The 20394-nt window shown below is 46.0% G+C and overlaps 2 protein-coding genes across 5 annotated transcripts in view; one reads left to right on the plus strand and one right to left on the minus strand.

Annotated features, from left to right (window-relative positions):
* didum (dilute class unconventional myosin) overlaps positions 1-5644 on the minus strand; it is a 55107-nt gene extending 49463 nt beyond the window's left edge. The window contains exons 1-4 of one of the 4 annotated variants that reach the window (XM_077669263.1): positions 5463-5644; positions 2996-3100; positions 2008-2119; positions 1807-1863 (exon numbers count right to left, since the gene is read on the minus strand). In XM_077669263.1, the coding sequence (XP_077525389.1) occupies positions 1807-1863; positions 2008-2119; positions 2996-3100; positions 5463-5642 (454 nt within the window). In that variant the 5' untranslated portion in view covers positions 5643-5644. Of the gene's footprint in view, positions 1-1806; positions 1864-2007; positions 2120-2995; positions 3101-4798; positions 5206-5462 lie in introns of those variants that run through there. The other 3 variants (XM_077669264.1, XM_077669266.1, XM_077669265.1) reach the window with 3 other exon arrangements.
* A 546-nt stretch (positions 5645-6190) lies between these two features.
* On the plus strand, positions 6191-11316 carry LOC144136715 (MICOS complex subunit MIC13 homolog QIL1-like). The gene is made up of 4 exons (XM_077669267.1): positions 6191-6390; positions 6636-6777; positions 6982-7033; positions 10955-11316. The coding sequence occupies exons 1-4, from the start codon at positions 6380-6382 to the stop codon at positions 11095-11097; spliced, it is 348 nt and encodes a 115-aa protein (XP_077525393.1). The 5' UTR covers positions 6191-6379; the 3' UTR covers positions 11098-11316.
* The last annotated feature ends 9078 nt before the right edge of the window (positions 11317-20394 follow it).

Raw genomic sequence — 20394 nt, forward strand, 5'->3', positions numbered from 1 at the left:
CTGAGTCTCGACTCAATTCTTGCGGCCGTCCAGGCCGACACCACACCTGGCAATATTTTTCTGTGCTAAGATGACATGAACAGAAACAATGGGTAGGCGCACTAATGCTAATCATTTTTCAGTTGCAGTTGTAGCTTTTACTACAGTGCCAAAAAACAGCACATTACATTTTCCGTCATTTTGTCAGAACGAAAAGGATTTAATTAGTACATTTAATTTTATTTTAGTGTGTGCTGCACTTTTTATAAGCTAAAAAAATACACAAATGAAATGAGATTCACACTTTCTACCTCAGGAATGCAGATGGTGCGATTTCAGCACTGCCCTTTTCACTGAACATGACAGCCCGAACTTCCTTCACTATTTCAGCCAATCAGTCAGTGTTTCGATTTTCTTGCACAAGGTTAGAATATGAGCCCCCTTTTGAAGTCACCACATGAAATGCCTTTACCATAAATGACAGCCCCAGAGATGAACACCTTTTAAGCTGCATGAAAAAAAAAGTTTGCCTTGGTTTCAATGAACTCACCCTTAAGAAACCACTGAAGTGCTCCTTCAACAAATTTAATCTCTCTGGTAGCTGCTGCAATGTTTAGAGGAGTCCTCCAAGGTGGAGTAAGCTTGTGATAAGGGAGTAACTACTCATAACCATCAAACCAAGCGAAGCCATATGGCTATAAAAGAAAGCTATACAGCTTTCACAAAAACTTCGCAGTTCAACGAAAAAAATTATTTTGGAACCAAATTTGGAGCTACTGCTGTAAAATCATATTAAGGAACTTTTTACCAGCAAGTGTTTTTTGGGTTTTCCAGAAATGCAGAACTGTACTTGAAAGTTCTGTATGTGGGTGCCGGTGCTGCTTGTCACACAATACGCATGCATTTATAATAATAATAATAATAGGTTTTTTGTGGAAAGGAAATGGCGCAGTATCTGTCTCATATATCAGCAGACACCTGAACAACACCCCCCCACCGTAAGGGAAGGGATAAAGGAGGGAGTGAAAGAAGAAAGGAAGAAAGAGGTGCCGTAGTGGAGGGCTCTGGAGTAATTTCGACCACTTGGGGATCTTTAACGTGCACTGACATCGCACAGCACACGGGCGCCTTAGCGTTCTTCCTCCATAAAAACGCAGCCGCCGCGGTCGGGTTCGAACCCGGGTACTCCGGATCAGTAGTCAAGCGACCTAACCACTGAGCCACCGTGGCGGGTAAAAAGCTTATACAATTATTATGCAAACCTATTATTATATACAATTATTATTATTATTATTATTATTATTATTATTATTATTATTATTATTATTATTATTATTATTATACAAAAATTTATACAAATCTGCAATTCCTGCCACACACGGGTGAAATTATCAATTGCTCCCAGCCATTTTGCTTGACCTGTAAGAACTAATCTATTAAATTCTTAAAAGCATTTCTTTACGAAGTACCATGCAAACCCGTACATTAATCCACTGAACACTAGCACTACAGAGCTTACACAGTTTAATTTCATAAGCTGTAGCGGCTAGCAAAATCTGTATGCAACGTATTAACCAGTCCATTGCAGCACATCCTGCATTTCGCATGCAGCTTCCCTTCATAAGGTGCAATCATCAAGCCAACCATCCTACCACGATAGCAGCCAAAGTCCATCAAACCTAAGAGATAACACACAATAAAACAACCAGCCACCCTTATCTAATGCAACAGATAACAAAGACAGCATATTGTAAAAGGGAGAGGCTTTCGGTCGCAGCACAAAAACTAGGCAGTAAAAAAAAAATGGGCAGGAAAGCACTTTCTCACCACAGTATGTGTAGATGACATTGTTATTGCAGAATCGCACTTGGAGGTTATGTAAAACTGAAACAAGAAAAAGAACATATTATAAAGCACAGTCCCTTTATGCACCATTACAAATAAAACAATGCACTGCACATAACTACTTGCTTGCACTATGTATGCATCACAGACAAGCAAAAATTCAAAGGCAAGCAATAAACTTACCTGCAGGTTCATGAAGGTATGAGAGTGATGTCAAATCATTTCCGCCAATGAGAATCTCTGGATTGCGAAGCGGTGGGAGTTTTTCTGGCGAGTCAATGGTGAGTGCAACCCTCTGGCACAAGAAATAAAATCCTGTACATGTTACTCCTGTACATGCCACTCAGCAATCCTGTACATGTTGCATAGCAACACAAAGTTTGTGCCCTGCCTGAAGCACACAGTATACACAAGATGGGAAATCTGGGGTCACACTAAGAGATGCATATACACCACGTACACAAAATGGTTCGAAGTGCCAGTGCCTCAGCTATCATTTTGTCACCGCAGCAGTGGCCAAGTGGTTGAGCATCTGCCTCGCATGCAGGAGGTGCGAGGTTCGATCCCCAGTGCCGCCGGGCACCCACTGGTGATACAATGGGTACAAGATTTCCTCTGGTCTGGTGCTCGGCTTATTTACAGTGAAATACTTGGTAAGTGGGTCTTTGACCCCACCTTGGAAGTCGAAAATACCTTGTGTCATGGTGCTCTTTGGCCATAGATGCCCTGGCGCCATAAAAATCCATAATCATCACCATCATTGTGTCAGCTCTCAAAGGTGTCCACAATCATCATCTGATTAGACACACGAACATACACCAACAGCTTGAAAATGGTCCTCAGTCTTTTTCTCAAGTTTCTCACTGTAGGCATAGCACGTAGCATTAAAGTAACCTATCAATGTTTTCCAACTGGCGAACACAGCAACACAATTTGTGGACAGTAAAGTCTAACTATCATCAGTTAGGCAATCCTTTGCTGCTATGTTAACATATTTCAGACTGACTGACACAATCTCTGCAGTCAGATTCAACTACCACCACTCTGATAACCTTTAGTGCTTTGCAGCAATGTTACGGCTTTAGGCTTTATTTCCTGTAGATTTAAAGCCACACTGAAGTAGCTCAACCAAACACTGCTTAAGGAGCTTGAAGATGAGTAGCATACTGACTTGTTTCTCTTCATCTTCCGCCTCGAGTGTCTTGCCATCAAAGCCTTTGACAATCTCAGCTGCCTTCCAAACAGTTGCCGGGTCTGGTAACCACACCCGAGCACCCTGAAACAAGGACCACAAGCAATGTGCCTCGTACAACAGGAATATGTAAATGACAAGAGCTTTCTATCACAGCATTCTCACACTGGGCACAGAGAGAAACCAAAACCGTCAGGACACGAAAATTGCTGTAAAGCATTTTCGCTGAAAACGTACCTCTGCTAGTGAGCACACTGCCATTAGAAAAATAACACACTAAATACATTAAAATAATACACCAAAAGTATGAAGTGGTAACACACATGATAGCTCTTTGAGGGCATGTACTTTCCAGTTGCAAATAAAATTATCTTTTGCAGATGCAATATAATGCTAATGTTTTCTGTTTGCTTGTTTCATTATCTATCTTAATCTCATCACTGATAAGCTAGTAACAGCCTCTCATTCATTCAAGCATAGTCTCAAATACTGAAACTGCGTACCGAAATACTGAAACTAGTGTACCTCCTGTGTATTTGTGTTCTTGTCCCTTGTGTTCACTAAGCGCTAGAAAATATGAGTTCAAACAATATCCAACTAGCCCAAGTTTCTGCCTGACTGAAACCACAGGAAGTGCAAGCCCACAACATTATACCATTGGTCATATTGCGCTCACTTGATTTTTTACTGTTATTCCTAAAGGTCCTCTTTTGGATGGTAACCAATGTGCACGTAACGAAGGCCCAAAATCAAAAGTTATGTGGCTATTTGCATAAAAGAAATGCACGACGTCTACATTCAGGGGAAAACATAACGAATGGAAATAGAGAACGAAAGTATTACAACTGAAAGTATTACAACGTAACGAAAATTGACCTCTAGGAGAGCACTTTCCCTTTAAACCCCCATTTTAGACATCCACATTTTAATGCTCCAGTTACCAGCCGCTTGCACGAGCGGACACAGGTAAGTCGTTTGAACTTTAAAATATTCTACGTGCAGCTCATAAAGGTGCACGATTACACGAGCAGTGCCGCGATACATTAACAGCGCGAAGCCATCAGCGCAGTCATTACAATTCCAGGTTTCGCAACCAGTGCGTAGTATGAACTGAGCCTGCAGCGACGGCTAGTGCGAATGGGATACGCGAGTCTCGAAGCCAGAGAGAGTTTCGTGCAGTTTCACGCAGACAGCGTGCGGCGGTTGCAACTATTTCCGCATGCGCAATTAACGATTGTCAGCCGGTGGGTTATGAGCTGACAATCATCGGACGAAGCCGATTAGGCTGCGCTAAAGCATCGCTGCAGACGTCGGATACGTTCGCTTTCGTTCTTTTTTTCTGCACACACAACTCCCCTGTGCGCACTGCCACGGGGAGATGACCAATATCAACGCCCACTGCCGAATTACTCACATATTTTGCCTCCTCGCCTCAGCCGATACTTCCATACACGGAAATCCTCACATCTATCGTAGGCCCGAGGCAACAGGCTCGAAGATAAAAGGCGCAAGAGCACGACGTTAAACGCCGACACAAGATGTAAATCATGATGACAGCTGTCTCTCGTAGGGCACATCGCGGTACCGGTCAAGACTATCTCGCGCGTTTCCGACAGTTTCCAGCGACTAGTTACGCTTTACAATCATTCTTAGCATTTCGAAACTGCACCACCATGAACGTTTTCCTTCCAAAAAGCATCATGATATCAAGCACTAAATAACAAACAAGAAAGTATCAAAAGGAAGCACTAGTGAGAGCAATGCTCAACGACAGCCACAGACCTTCGTGTAAAGCTCCAACGTCGACATGTCTTCTCTTACAAGGCTAAATAGTTGAACGGTGAGAAAATGACATAATGCTGTGCCCTGTGGTGCTTTTCAAAAGCTATCTAGCCAAACTAGGGGAGCAAGGCCTGCCCATCGCCAACATTACATTAGCCCGCATACATGCCCCGTACAGTTGCTGGACGACCAGCCGCAGAAACGTTTGCGACACTCTCCCAGCTTCCTCCTCTCGGGTACCCTTGCTACCCTTGCTGCCTGCTGTAGCAGTCATTCCACTCTCAGGATGACAGAAAACTGCGACAGCGTTTTCGCAAGCGACAAGAATCAAAACAAAATTCAAAATACTTTGGACAGCCACGAGCTAATTTCACTGAGTTTACTTTATCTATAATCAAATAAATTTTAAAAATGCTTTTCAGTTTCACTTTTGGTTTTCGTTTTTATAGGGTGCAGTTAATCAGCGTTAAGTGATTAGCAGGCTTTAACTTCAAAACCCTGCCACATTGCTGAGAAATGCACATTTTTCTAGCCTTTTCTTTTTACTTCAGCTGTTGTCATGAGAGTCGTCTCGATGGTGACTTTACTCCGGCGACGATGCACCCCGGCACCGTGAACAATTTGCGCAGCTGTTGATAGTACCAGCTGGATTATGTGACCTTACCGTCTTCCAGGACGTAAGCTGGTAACGCGAAGGGCGTATTCGCCTTCTTTGGTCGTCACCAGCTTCAGCACCGAAGTTGCACGTAATGACCTCGTCCGAATGTTGGAAATTGTGAAGACAGGAGTTGCCCATCTGGGTTTCGCCAGACATCCCTAGCTTTCTCTTGTGGCTGCTGGGCATACATGCGAATAGGATATGAGTCATACAGTCCACATGTAGTCGTGTTAAAGCGTGTGTAGCGTGTTTACACGTGCTAATATGGTCAAATACACATACCTGCAGCGCACCTAATGACGCGGGCAGCAAATGCATACACTGTTCAGGTTCCAAAGGCGCTCACCATCGTGGCGACGTTACCTACAGCGATTCAATTTAGAATTAAACAACTACTACTTATAAGATGGTGGCATCCATGTAGTGACTTTCGTCTTCGTCTTTATCTGTTTAGCTTTGAGTTCTTGTGTGTAGTAGGTCATGACAAGGAATAAACAAGTGTTCAGGTTGAGTGCCCACATACTGCAACACCAAGCTGCTACAGCATAGTTAGAGGAGTCATGAAGGGTCTGCGAGCACCGTAAAGTCTTAAACTTCACGACGAATATTCGGATGCAATAGTCAACCCTTGAAGCTTATGCGGCTCCGGCTCCCATGGTCCTCGCCAATCCAGAATCGAAACACGAACTGTCAAAACACGAGTAAACAAGTGATGATGATACTGTCTATTTCTCACTCCTCTCCATAAGCTCGTGGCGTAGCTAAGGGGTGAAGGCGCTTCCCTCAGCTCCAGCTTCTCCGGCGCCGGTCTGTCCTTTCGACATTTCCGAGCTTTCGGTTGCTGGAAGGCCCTGTGGGACAATACCACCGTCTGCGCTATCAACGACCAAAGGAAGCTAACTCTCACAGGTCACTGCCAGACCATGGTCGTCAAGTGAGCGCCCCACTCTTTTCGTCGTGTTGGTAATGAAAAACAGTAGAATACTTTCCATTCAGTTTTGTTCTGATTTTCATCAAAAGTTTCTTCAATTTTCATCGAAATCTCATTGACAATGTGAGCAAGTTTAATCTGAGCATTTGTTGCTTGCGTGAGACATTTGAAGGAATACAGTGACATTGGAAATGACTTTCGCCGGGGGCATTATTGTGTATGCATAAACGTTTACCGGTGCTTTGCAGAGGCATTCTCAAGTTAGGCGTGCTCGGTGGGGCAATCTACGCGACACAAAAGGCTGGCGTCTGGGGTGATAGCACTCAGACTACCGAAAACATCAAGGCATATATCAACACCAATCCAACGCTGAAGTACTACAGTGCTTTGGTGAGTTTTTTTTTTTTTTTGTTGTTGTTATTGTTGCTGTTTAAGATGATACAATGATTGAGGTTGTCTAGTTGTAGCGCGCATATGGATGCTACAGTGTTCAGAGCGCTCTGCCGTGCCTGCCTCTGGGTCGTCCATTGCATTCAATGAGAAATTCTTATTGTGTTGTCCTATTAACCCCTTACTTGCTTTGCTACGCTCTAGACGCCAAGCAGGAAAGAACTGCGCATGAAAGCTGTGGACTACTGGAACGATGGTAAGGATCCTAATTTTTGAGGTTTGTGCATGTAGTGTACCGCTGCAAGCCGTTCTCTTTGTGCTGTTACATTTGCATTCTTGTTGCGAGCTGTCAGCACAACTTGATATGTGGATTGTGTGACGTGAAGTGTAAAAGGAGTTTTCTCTTCGTTTAAATTAATGAAACAAAAAGTTCACCTCATGATCTTTGCATTATGGCCTTATAATTATAGTTCCCATACTGTCACTTAAACTACAAGCAAAGAAAAATGGAAGTTAGTTAAGTTTCAGATGTTTTCTGCTGGTAAATCAACTGCACTGTCAAGGAACCCTGAAGTGCATAGTCCATGTAAATGAATGTGCAACCGTATTCTTGCAGCAGTTCTGTGTGCTGAGAATGTTTCTGAAAGCATAGTTCTATAAAAGCTTTGAAAAGAAATTGTACTTTCCTTTTGGCCGACAGGTAAGCAATCCATTGCCAATTCGCAAACTTTGTTTCTCAGGCAGAGAGACAGGACGCATCCAGTCTCCCAGAGAAAAGGAAGTCTTCCAAAGAAAGGGAGACGTTTTCAAGCAAGCCTGCAGGCTCACTCCTTTGCAACTGTGCAAACGACAATTTTCAAAACCTGTACTATATTTTTTTGTTCAAGGGGCAAAAGTTCAAAGTACATTAGCTGCTAACCGATACTTGTGTACCGCATGGAGCAGTACTGGCTGGAAAGAATCGTGAGTGGACGCAGTATGCAGAGGCATGTGTTCCTTCTGTTGCAGCAACTCTGTGTCATCTTTTGCAATGGCACACACTGTTCTCCACTTAGCATATGCATACTTTCACACCTAAGCGTGCACTTCGACGTTAGGATGAAAACTGGTTCATGAAATAGCTCTCAAGAGTTTTGGCATTTAAGAAAGAGCTCCCAGATGTCTCCTTCTCCCCCAAGGCAAAGTGACAGGAGTAGCTGTAATGCTGTACCAGTCTACAAAGCTGCGCAAAGAAGCAGCTGGTGAATATACACATGCATATGTGTCTGTCTGGTAGAAGCACTGGGATGCCCCGTGTCTTTTACAGCATGGGGAAATCCTTTGCGGTACACAGTTTTGCAAGGCTGCTTAAGCAGGGCAGTGCAGCCAGATGATGCGAGTCGAACAGCAGCTATACACATTATGAGCAGCGTCCTGCATCTGTATCAGTGGCTTAAAAGAAACAGAAGTCCAGGTTACCCTAGTACCAAATAGTGTGTTATTCTTTTTGTCTTCAGTCTATTGCAAACCAAGCCAAATACACAAAAAAACGATAAATTGTTCATTCAAAGCCAATATATATATATACGTATTCAAGCATGTGCATTTCCCTAACCCATCGTAAATGAGTGAAGCAGAAAAGAAGGCAGCAAAATAGGGAACACTGAGGGTACCTGGCCGTGGCATCCAGTTGTGGACAAGGCTGACAAAAAAAAAACATACAGCACAATTTAACAGTACAATTCCCAAATGGAAACATGGTGACTTTATAGCAGTTCCCAACTTGGAAGAACACTTAGTAAAAAAAGAACAAAAACAAAAATAGCAAAAAGCAAAAAAAAAGATGGTCGATTTGTGTAGTTAGGCCAAATATGAATTGGGTGCGCTAGCAGTTCACTTTTCACTTCGGTTCCAGTGTTCAGATCCGGGGTTCGCGGATGGCAATTCGGATAGTGATAATGGGTTAATGTCCATATATGCGGAATTGATCATTCTCTACATTCATAGATCCCTGGGTGTCTTCCCACCACTCTTGGCGCAGCAGTGCAATGGCCAAGCGATGCACCACTGCCCTTCTATGGCAGGTGCTGCCATTAGTGGGACTTCGGTTGCTTGGGTTGGGTTGCGATCTAAGTTGCTCTTCGTAAGCAGCCTCTCTTGATTAATTGAGCTACCGCCTAACACGCTGGGCAGGCTGCTCACCTGCCTACCGAGCGGTGGCCATGTGAGCAGCCTATACCTGGGCAGGTGAGCAGCCTGCCACAAAACCGGCTTCAGACAAACACACAACGGCTAAATGGGGAGAATGGTGATTATAATTGCTTGCACACTAAAAAAAATTAGACTACCTGCGGGGTAAGAACAGTTAAAGCTCTAAAGTGTCAATTTCTTGCGAGAGCAAAACAGTTGTGTGTGCAGCTAAGCATCAAGGTCAATGGGCGCCTCTTTGCTGTAAAGTAAATGTGGCATGTGCAGCCTTACCTTTCATTTTTGTGGATTAGACTTCCATACGTTCACATGTAGTTTGGCAAGGAAGGCTTTCTTGTTCGTACAGCTGTCTTTCCTCTCAGTGTAGGGCTTACAGCATGTCAGGGCCATCTTATGTACCACAGCAGTGATAAGGCTTGGGATACATTTTTCTGCATCCATGCCTGTTCATTGCTTCAGGAGAAGGTTGCCAGCAGATTTGAGCTTGTTTTACTTGGGCTGAGAAGGGAACAGGTATGCTGTACTGGCTTGCCACTATCTTTAGGTTGTGGGAAACCATGTAAAAAAAGGGTATCACTGCAGGTCTTACAGTACTTGTGGTTATTCTCACCTCATTTCTGCTGATTGCACCTTGAACCTTTTGAGCAAAAATCTCCGCCACTGCGTTATCCCTGGGCCAGGAAACCTTGCCGCCTATTCACAAATCCTGACCAGTACGGCTTGCAACTACAGAACCGTCAGTGGCACGAATGAGCAGTCAAACCCATCCCATACAACCCGGCACTGTGGTGTGGCACTATAGCAGCTGCTTCAGGTTGCAGTGGTCTGGTTTGATCCCCAGTGCACACCACAGTGCTAAAAGGTGTTGCAGCTATTAGATGTTACACTAGATATGATGTCGACAATGACTTTGTCTACTGCTTCTTGGTAAAAATTTGTGCGCTGAACTCCTTCATGGGAATTTCAGCATGTTTAATATCTAATAGCTCCAGATTACACAAAGTAGGAAATAGATGGGCATATGCTGTACCAGTCAGAATTTATAAATATGCAACCATAGTCTTCACAGACAATCTGTCTTACTTTTGTTAGTTCTGTTTTACTGTGTTCCGGGAAATATTTTCTCTGCAGCTGTGCAGCTGATACACAATTAGAGTCTGATCATTGCTTATGTGTTGCAACATTCTTTATTGTGTCATATTTGTTGCATCGCTATTTATTCTATCAAAGTACTGGTGGACCTTCTCCGAAGCAAACATGTTATACCTGTAACACGGAGGCTTATGGAAGGTCTGCAAATTCGCAGCTTATAAGCTGAACTTCTATTTTAGTGCTCCATATCAAGTTCATGAACCACAAATTTAACTGTCAGTAAAGTGAGAAGCCAAAAATGTATTTGGGACTCTGAAATGTTCAGACAGTAGAAGTGCCTGCCACATAGCTTCAGAAAGCACCATAGTAAGAACATTAATGGCAGAATATGTCTTATTGCCCATAAATGCTGCTTTTAATTCACTGCTCTGCAGATTGTAGGTTTTACTTTTTTTTTTGAAGCGACATCTCAACCACTATGCTTTCACCATAATTTTATTACAACTTAGAGCTATATATTCTCGAGTTCTAGAAAATTTTCTCTTGAAATGACTGCTTAAATGAAAATTAGAAAAAAACCATGCCAAAGCAACCATTTTAGGTAAATATAATAGTGTATTTTAACTGTGCAGCTTCGTAGTGCATGCTAATTGTTTACACCGATTTAAAAGTGATTAAAGCAGTTATGGCACATTTATGTGGCTTTCACGTTTGGCCTTGTAGCAGCAATGTAATTCTAAGTCCTATATACCATTGCATTGTTCCTGAAAGCCATCAAGCTCAGCACTCATCCAGTGAGTTTTATTGTTGGAGGACTGCATAGTAATCGGGTATCATTTAATGAGGTTCTGCAATTGCACAAATCGTTTTTTTTTTTCTTCTTCTAATACTCCTGTAGGTGTCAAGGCAACGTTCAAGCATCTTTTGAAGACACCACAGTACACAAAGCAAGCTGCATCTTGGTGTGCAGATGCCTTGTCAGGGCTAATGGAGGAGCCCAAGGCAACACCTTCGAAGGACATAAAGAAACCACCACAGTAAAATTTCAGAGCCAGAGTGCCTTGCTTTAGTAACATAATTGTGACAAGGATGTGCAGTTAAAGGAAAATTCAAAGGTTATCCAGGCTTGCTCTGTTCAGTTGTATATTCAAATTGTTCCACATAAATATCTTACATCTTTGGGCCCAGAAGTGCTGCACTGGTTAACATGGATCAGCTGCAACTGATTTGTTAATAAAATTCAGTTTTGAGAAAGCTCCAGCAACTGCACACTTGTTATCCGTTTTCAGTCTGCACTTTGCTTGTAAAAACAGCCTGTGGTGGAAATAACCGTCTTCATTGCTTAGTCTTTTATAGATTATAAAAGCTACATTTTTAGTTAATGGGGCAAGCTGATCTTAGACCTATTTTCGATATTTTTAGTCCAATCTTAATGAAACCATCACCTTGACTAGTTTTTATATTTAAAATCTGAAACTTAAACACATTGCTTACTTCCTAAGATCATTCAGAGCCGCCGCAGTGGCTCAGTGGTTATGGCGCTCGGCAGCTGACCCGAAAGATGCAGGTTCGATCCCGGCCGCGGCGGTCGAATTTCGATGGAGGCAAAATTCTAGAGGTCCGTGTACTGTGCTATGTCAGTGGACGTTAAAGGACCCCAGGTGATCGAAATTTCCAGAGACCTTCACTGTGGCATCCCTCATAGCCTGAGTCACTTTGGGACCTTGAACCCATATAAACTGAACCTAAGATAATTCATTCTAATTAGTCATTACTACCTTGGTGCAAAAAACCGCCTCAATAAAATAATTTTTAATCAAAGGTTACATAGTATGGTGAGTAAAAAGTACAATAATCAAAGTAGTTTTTCCATTTTACTCTCATTAATTTTACAGCACTTGGAATAGCAATCAATATTCAAAGCACAAAGATCGTGCATCGATAAATTTAGCAAAATTATAAGTTTTTGAAGCGTGTCTGAGCAATTGTGCTTCGATTATTGCACACATTGTGCGTTCAGCTTCCCTTAGCAAACAGTGCGACATCGACATACTAGGCAGCCAGACATCCGAAATTTTCATGCCATTAAATTGTCTGTTCCTGCACAAATTCAGCCCACAGAGTGATCTAAATTTATTATTATAGTAAAAATACTGATTTCCTAAAGGGAAAAAATTGGTAGAGTTGACAAATAATGCCTGTAGATTCCAGAAATCTCACTTCTAGAAAATACATTTTCAGGTCATATTTTGGGTCCCAAATAACAATGTCCCCCCTTAAGTAGCTTCACCTCTTATTAGAACGTGGTGATCTACTGATAAAAACCAACTCCAGTTTGTCACAGTTTTCACTGTGGTTTTTGCCACTGCATGGGCTACCCTCAAGATACTTCCAACAGTCCTTGAAAGCACAGTGCTGTGCAGCTACTGCTTGATCATATTTTGTATGACATTACAGGTTGCATGCTGTGAGAATCAAAAATTATACATTTCTGTGCACATCATGCTTTTTTTTGGATGGTGCTGAATCAATGAAGTTCTATTTAGTTAGACTATACTCAATTTTGAAAAAAATATTCACCCCTTTATTGTTTTCCGAAGTTTATCTTGCGAAAATTTGATATGCGAAGCCGTTTGTCCTTCATATTGGTATTCGAAAACTTATATATTCGCACACCCTTATTTTGCACCCAAACCACCTCACAGTGCTTGTCTTGTGATTATATATTGCCCTCATTGCTCTTCCGCATGTCCCATCCCGTAATGAATCTGCAATGGAGATTTCTGTGCTGGTGCACTAACCCCAGTGTGTGGAAGCAGCTTTGATTATACACAGCAGTTTTCAAAACCAGCTTGGCTTAGAGCTGAAACCATTGGCTTAGAGCTGAAAATTGGTTTCCAGCACCATGTGAGCAGTGCTGGTTTCCTACCGACAAGTAAGAAAGCTGTGTGCTTGCAAACTGTAGTTGCTGCAAACACCACTGCAGGTGGGCTGAGCTGGAGCCTGGTGCAGAGAGCCCTGTATTCACCTCTAGTACTGCCACACAAGTTCATGACAGCATATAAATGGCAGCAGCTTGGGTGCACCTTGAGTAGTTGATGCAAAGCTTGAAGAACATTTTTTTTTTTTTTCAATTTAGGCCATAAATTTCCACAAGAAAACTGCCAGGTTTTAAAAAATTGAGGTTCAAAAGCTATGCTTTCAGTCAGCACATTGAAATGTGCGAGGTGCATTTGTCAGTTCAATTTGGACAAAATTAAATGTAATGGTTTAATTCTCCAGGAAATGTAGCAAGAACTGCTCCAAACATTGCCTAATCAGCACAGTGCGGAGTAGTTTAGTATGCTTTTTGTCCACACTCAACTCTTTAGGTTGCAAATTTTATTTTAGCCACTGGAATTAAATGATGTTGCATTGCTAAAAGCACATCACTTTTCGACTTACAGAAACACGCTTTGCCACAGATTCACCAACCATGTAGAAAAAAATGTGGCTGTTTATCAGCAATCGTGCATTGCATGGCAACGTCTGCTGATATGTCCCTTTATCTAGGGAAAGAGCCAGAAGTCCAATAACTTCAATGAAATGGCTGCTTTTGTTGGTCTATCATGGCCTTCTCCACCAGTGCACCGCTGACGATGGGAAATATACTGAACAGTTGCATAGTACCAAACAGAGCATTGCAAACTCTGTTGGTAACGTCTAAAACCCGTACTCGAGTAGAGCAAGAAAGCTAGAGCATAGCAGGAAGAATTAGTTTAATGCAGCACTCAAAATAATTTTTTGCTGTATAGACTAATCCCAAAGCTTTTAAGATAAACTTGATGGGACGTTCTAGACCTATTTATCAGAACTGCCTGAAATATTGTTACGTGGTCCAGGCGGGAACGACGCGAGAACGCCCGGGCACAGCACACAGGTCAAGAGCACAAGGCGGCCCGCACAGAGTACCAGGCACAGAGCACCGAATCCCAGAGCACGCGCGCCTCCAAGAGTCTTCATTCATCTCTTCTTCTATCCGTTGCATGGCCCCCGGTCGCAAAAAAAAACACCGTCTCGGTGGAAATTAGGGCGGGGCAAGGGATTGCGACACGTAGGGCTTGAGGCGAGAGACGTGGACAACGTCACTCTGAGATGCACCGGAGGTGGTCTCCGGAAAGGCCGGGGCAATCTCGTAGGTGACGGCGGTGACCTGGCGGAGCACACGGTATGGGCCAACATAGCGGGACATTAGTTTTTCGCAAAGCCCGACACGGCGTGTGGGCGACCAAAGCAAGACGAGGGCTCCAGGGGAAAAAGTTACCATGCGGTGGCGGCGGTCGTAGTAGTCCTGCTGGGAAACCTGCGAGGCTTGTAGGCGGGAGCGAGCCAGCTGGCGGGCGTGGTCGGCGCGGGCAATAGCGTCGTGGGCATATTCAGAAGGCGGGGAAGGAGATGTCGGAAGCAGCGTGTCCAAAGGTAATTGGGGTTCACGACCGTACAACAGATAGAACGGGGAGTAACCGGCAGTGTCATGGCGAGAAGAATTGTAAGCGAAGGTCACGTATGGAAGGGCAATGTCCCAGTCCCGATGGTCCGGGGAAACGTACATGGCGAGCATATCCGTGAGAGTGCGGTTGAGGCGCTCTGTAAGACCGTTGGTTTGGGGATGATAGGCGGTGGTCAGCTTATGTTTTGTTGAGCAGGAACGGAGAATGTCGTCGACAACTTTAGAGAGAAAGCAACGGCCGCGGTCGGTGAGAAGTTGGCGGGGTGCACCATGACGGAGGATGAGGTCGTAGAGGAGAAAATCGGCCACGTCGGTAGCAGTACTGGTGGGGAGGGCCCGCGTGATGGCATAGCGAGTAGCATAATCTGTCGCAACGGCAATCCATTTGTTTCCAGAGGTGGACTCCGGAAACGGGCCCAAAAGATCCAAGCCAACACGATAGAATGGTTCAGGGGGCACATCAACAGGCTGGAGCAAACCCGCGGAGAGCGTGGCGGGACGTTTCCGGCGCTGGCACTGGTCGCAGGCACGAACATAGCGGCGGACGGACTGGTAGAGACGGGGCCAAAAGAAGCGACGACGCACGCGGGCGTAAGTACGCGAGACACCCAGATGTCCAGCAGTGGGGAGGTCATGGAGCTCGTGGAGGACGTCGTTGCGCAGATGCTTCGGGACAACGAGCAGTAGGTCTGGGCCGGCCGGGTTCAGGCTTCTGCGGTAGAGTGTGTCTTGATGAAGTACAAACCGGCGCAGGGCAGGGTCAGATGGAGAGGTTCTGAGGCGGGAAATAATAGAGCGGAGCTCGATATCTCGTCGCTGCTCATCGCCAAGGTGAGTAAGAGCAGATAGCGAGAAGAGGTCAGCGGCGGTGTCACTGCCAGAATGATCAGACGAGTCAACGGGATATCGGGAGAGGCAGTCAGCATCAGTGTGTAGCCTACCGGACTTATATACCACGGTATAGTCGTAGTCTTGGAGGTGTAAAGCCCAGCGACCTAGGCGACCAGTAGGATCTTTCAGTGATGAGAGCCAGCAGAGCGCATGGTGGTCGGTGACAACCGTAAAAGGGCGGCCGTACAAATATGGGCGGAATTTCCCAACCGCCCAGACAAGGGCTAAGCACTCACGTTCGGTAATTGAGTAATTGCGCTCCGGGGCGGAGAGGAGGCGGCTGGCGTAGGCGATGACACGGTGCTGTTCGGATTGCCTCTGAGAGAGAATAGCGCCGATGCCATAGCCGCTGGTGTCTGTGCGGACTTCAGTGGGAGCTGTCACATCGAAGTGGGCCAGAACTGGCATGGTAGTAAGCTTCAATATCAAGGTGGAAAACGCGTGTGCTTGGTCGGGTCCCCAGATGAAGGTGGCTTCCTTTTTCAGGAGGTCGGTGAGGGGGCGGGCGATGTCGGCGAAGCCTTCAACAAACGACGAAAGTAGGAGCACAGCCCTAAGAAGCTGCGGACGTCGTTACAGGAACGTGGCTGAGGAAAGTCTTTAATGGCTCGGATCTTATCAGGGTCAGGGTGCACCCCCGTGTCGTCGACGACATGACCGAAGATGGCGAGTTGACGGCGCGCGAAACGGCACTTAGACGAGTTGAGCTGCAGGCCAGCATGACGAAAGAGGGAAAGGATCTGAGAAAGGTCAGTGAGGTGAGAGGAAAACGAGGGCGAAAAGACAATGACGTCATCGAGATAGCACAGGCAGGTGGACCACTTAAAGCCTTGCAGAAGAGCATCCATCATGCGTTCAAATGTGGCTGGTGCGTTGCATAATCCGAAAGGCATAACTTTGAATTGATAAAGGCCATCAGGAGTCACAAAAGCGGTTTTCTCACGGTCCTGTTCATCTACAGCAATTTGCCAGTAGCCGGAGCGAAGATCTATGGACGAGAAGAATTTGGCACCATGGAGGCAGTCAAGCGCGTCATCGATACGCGGCAGGGGTACACGTCCTTTTTAGTGATCTTATTCAGGTGGCGATAATCAATGCAAAAACGCCATGAGCCATCCTTTTTCCTGACAAGGACGACGGGTGAGGCCCAGGGACTGTGTGAGGGTTCGATAATGTTTTTTTCTAGCATTTTAGTAACTTCCGCATTGATTACTTGACGCTCGGCGTGAGAGACCCGGTAAGGGCGGCGGCGGATGGGAGGGGCATCGCCTGTTTCAATGCGGTGCCTGACGGCGAGAGTTTGACCCAGCGCGGTGTTGTTCACGTCAAAAATATCCGAAAAAGATTCGAGAAGGGCACGAAGCTTGGCAGTTTGATCGGGATGGAGGTCGGTAGCCATCATGGTTGTGAAGGTGTCGGTCGACAGAAGAGACTGCCGGCGCGGTGCGGCGGTTTCTGGAACTGGGGTAGCAGGCAACGTAGCCACGTGGCAAGGAGCGAGAGGGGATAGCGTAGCGACGCATATGCCGGACGGTAGCACTTGAGAAGTGAGGCCGAAGTTTAGGAAAGGCAGAGAGAGGGCGTTGGCTTGGACGGTGGCAATGGTATGAGGTAGAGCAACGTTACGGGTCAGGAGGAGGTCAAGATTGGGAGTAACGAGATAGTCGCCATCGGGAACTGGGTGAGATGGGGTCAATGGAACAAAAGAGGCGGTTCGGGATGACAGGCGAGCATATGCGGTACTGAATAGTCGCAGTGATACATCAAGTGGGTCTGAATCCAGCATTGGAAGGGCGAGGTGTAGAACACCCTCCGAGCAGTCAATGAGGGCGGAATGGTCAGTCAAAAAATCTAAGCCGAGGATAAGGTCATGGGCACAGGTGGTCAGCACGGTGAACTGAACTGGTATACTCTGGCCGGCAATAGTAACGCGCGCGGTACACATACCGTCCACAGCAGGCGTGCCACCATCCGCGACACACACACGGGACGTTGCAGGCGTTAGGACTTTGCGGAGGCGACGGCGGAGGGCAGCACTCATCACTGATACATGAGCACCGGTGTCAATCAGGGCGCGCACAGGAACACGGTCGATAGTGACGTTCAGAAGATTAGGTCGAGTGGTCGAGAGAGGATTTGTAGTCCGGGTCGTTGATGCAGCGTCACCTCCGGGAGCTGCATCACTTAGTTTTCCAATTGGGAGCGGCTGCGAGAAGGCGACTGGGGGGAACGAGAGCGGCGGCCCTGCGGGGATGGAGAGCGGGAGAATCGGCGTGGAGGGGGTACGGCTGGTGCAGACGGTTCGGACGGGGCACGGGTCGAGAAGTTGTGGGATGAGGCGGGACTGTAGAAGGAGGGGAAGACGTTGCGGGGCGTTGAAGACCATGGACTACGGCAATGACGGGCGATGTGGCCAATGCGAGAGCACCGGAAGCAAATGGGACGGTCGTCCGCCGTGCGCCAGTCATTGGGATTGCGGGAACGGGGCAGAGAATAATAGGTGCGACGAAAAGCACAGGGAGGGGGCTGGGGGGTGTCCGGGCTTCTGATGGCGCACACTGCTGGAGCGAGGTTCAGATGAGCGAGTTCCTGCCGCACGACGGCCTGAATCAGCGACACAGCGGGCAGGGTTGTATCAGGGACGGAGGGCAGGGATATCACAGGTGCGAGGGCCTCCAGTTCACGTCGGACGATCCGGGTGACTGAATCGGTGACGGCAGGGGCGTACGAGGGGGTGCGGGATGGTGATCGGTGGTCCTCACAGGAAGATGTCGCGGCCGTGTTGGGAAGGCGAGAAAACGACGGCGAAATGCGGCGGCCTTTGACTTGCTCAAATCGACGGCACTCGTTTATGATGGAGTCAATTGAGGTACAGTCTTTGCAAACAAGCAAGTGGAACGCATCGTCGGCAATGCCTTTGAGCACGTGGCCCACTTTATCGGTCTCACTCATTGCGGCGTCGACCTTGTGACAAAGCGCCAAGATGTCCTGAATGTAGGCCACGTAGCTCTCGGTAGAAGACTGTGCTCGAGTAGCCAGCTGTTTCTTGGCGGCGAGCTGGCGGTCATCAGGTCTACCGAATAGCGTCTTCAACTTTTCCTTAAAGGTGTCCCAACTTGTTAGCTCTTCCTCGTGGGTCTCGTACCATACGCGCGCCGTGCCATTGAGGTAAAAGATGACGTTCGCGAGCATTAGCGTAGGGTCCCACCTGTTGTAGTTGCTGACACGCTCGTAAAGGTTAATCCAGTCTTCGACGTCGGAGCCATCTGTGCCGGAAAACGTGCCGGGGTCGCGAGGTGGAGCCATGATGACGAAAGGAGGGGTAGTGGGGGTAGTGGGGCTCCTTGACCGGCCGGGTGGAGCCATGGTGGTAGTCCCGGCCTGACGAGTACTACGAAGCTGCGTGGTGTGCGCAGCGTAAAATCCGCACCTCCACCAAAGATGTTACGTGGTCCAGGCGGGAACGACGCGAGAACGCCCGGGCACAGCACACAGGTCAAGAGCACAAGGCGGCCCGCACAGAGTACCAGGCACAGAGCACCGAATCCCAGAGCACGCGCGCCTCCAAGAGTCTTCATTCATCTCTTCTTCTATCCGTTGCAATATCAAGTTGCATGAAACATACGGAAACATTTAGCAAACCAATAATGGGTCACACAAATATAAAGCAACGAAACATTGAATCCCAATATAATGAAGATATGTTCAAGAATTCCATAGCACCTGCACTTAACCATTCAGTTTTCAAGAATTTCAGACTTTTATCTATAACTGTTCCATTGTTACATAGAAGACTACCTTTGCAATGTCTCCCTCCCAAAGACTACTTACAGCCTCCCTTCTCTTGAAAAAATCGTATTGTGCCTAGAACTGCAGAAGTTGCCCAATTACATGTCTCTTGCAAAGCCACTGATAATTATAGCCGAGGCCCTTAGATCCTCACGATTGCAGAATAAGTCGTGGGTTTCAGCATTTTTCGCGGTTGTGTGTGCTAGCAGCCCTACACTCTTCCATAGAATCTAGTAATGAAAGGAGTTTTGCTGGTGCCTTGACATGCTTGCTCTTCCATGCGGTCAAGCAAGCTAGCCCATCAAGTGGTGTGGTTGTGGCAGCAACATGCCCGCATACTTCAATGAGCTGAATCACAATACTGGCACCTGTAGAAAGCAATATTACTGCATTTGCACAAATGCACTTTTTTTTGGAATCAGCTGCTTCAGAAAGCACTTCGCGTTATGTTTGAAACCAAACTGCGAATTTTTGTTTTCTGTTCTTAGAGATATCTACAACGAGCTCACCTAATTGCCTCGTAAGCTGTGAGAAAAAGCAAAGTCTCAAAAATAACATTGGATCATCAAGGTAAAGCGTGTGACCACTTCTGCGCGAAATCTGCATGCGTTAACGCGAGAGGGCCTTTGAGCAGGATATTACAGATTCTTTGTTCTCGCTTGGGGAGTTTAACATTTTCCGCCACAGAAAATTAGGGCTGAAGACAAAAGTGTGGAAAAGAATATCAAAGAGCGCCGTGTGTTATCATACATGTCAGACACAAAGTGAATAAGGGCAAAGCCTTGAGAAATGTACTTGTAGCCACAATTCACTACTCTTGCCACTCTAGAAGAATGTCGCACATACAGAAAACATGCTCCTGTTTCACCACATAGGTTCGTTTTAACCAATGTGCACATATACACACTATCTGCAAATCTATATTATTGTGGTAATTGAAAACCAAACAATGGCCCCTGAACTGTTCAGCTTGTTAGAGTTTGTCTCGAGAGAGTGCGGTATACACACTCTGGGCATCTTATGTCAAACAGTTGGGTACAAAAGATATTACCGAGGCTCTGATTGTCCTGCAGAGCACCTAGTTTAAACTCTTGCTAAGACCACTTTTGCATGCTGCATACAATTTTCTGCATCCCATGTGTAATGGTGCTGAATGCCCTTTTGTTAAT

This window comes from Amblyomma americanum, chromosome 6 (assembly GCF_052857255.1).
Source record: "Amblyomma americanum isolate KBUSLIRL-KWMA chromosome 6, ASM5285725v1, whole genome shotgun sequence".
Taxonomy (NCBI): domain Eukaryota; kingdom Metazoa; phylum Arthropoda; class Arachnida; order Ixodida; family Ixodidae; genus Amblyomma; species Amblyomma americanum.

Coding starts and splice junctions, on each gene's coding strand:
- LOC144136715 (XM_077669267.1), top strand. Junction 6,778..6,981: donor TGAAGTACTACAGTGCTTTG/GTGAGTTTTTTT, acceptor GCTACGCTCTAG/ACGCCAAGCAGGAAAGAACT. Junction 7,034..10,954: donor TGTGGACTACTGGAACGATG/GTAAGGATCCTA, acceptor ATACTCCTGTAG/GTGTCAAGGCAACGTTCAAG.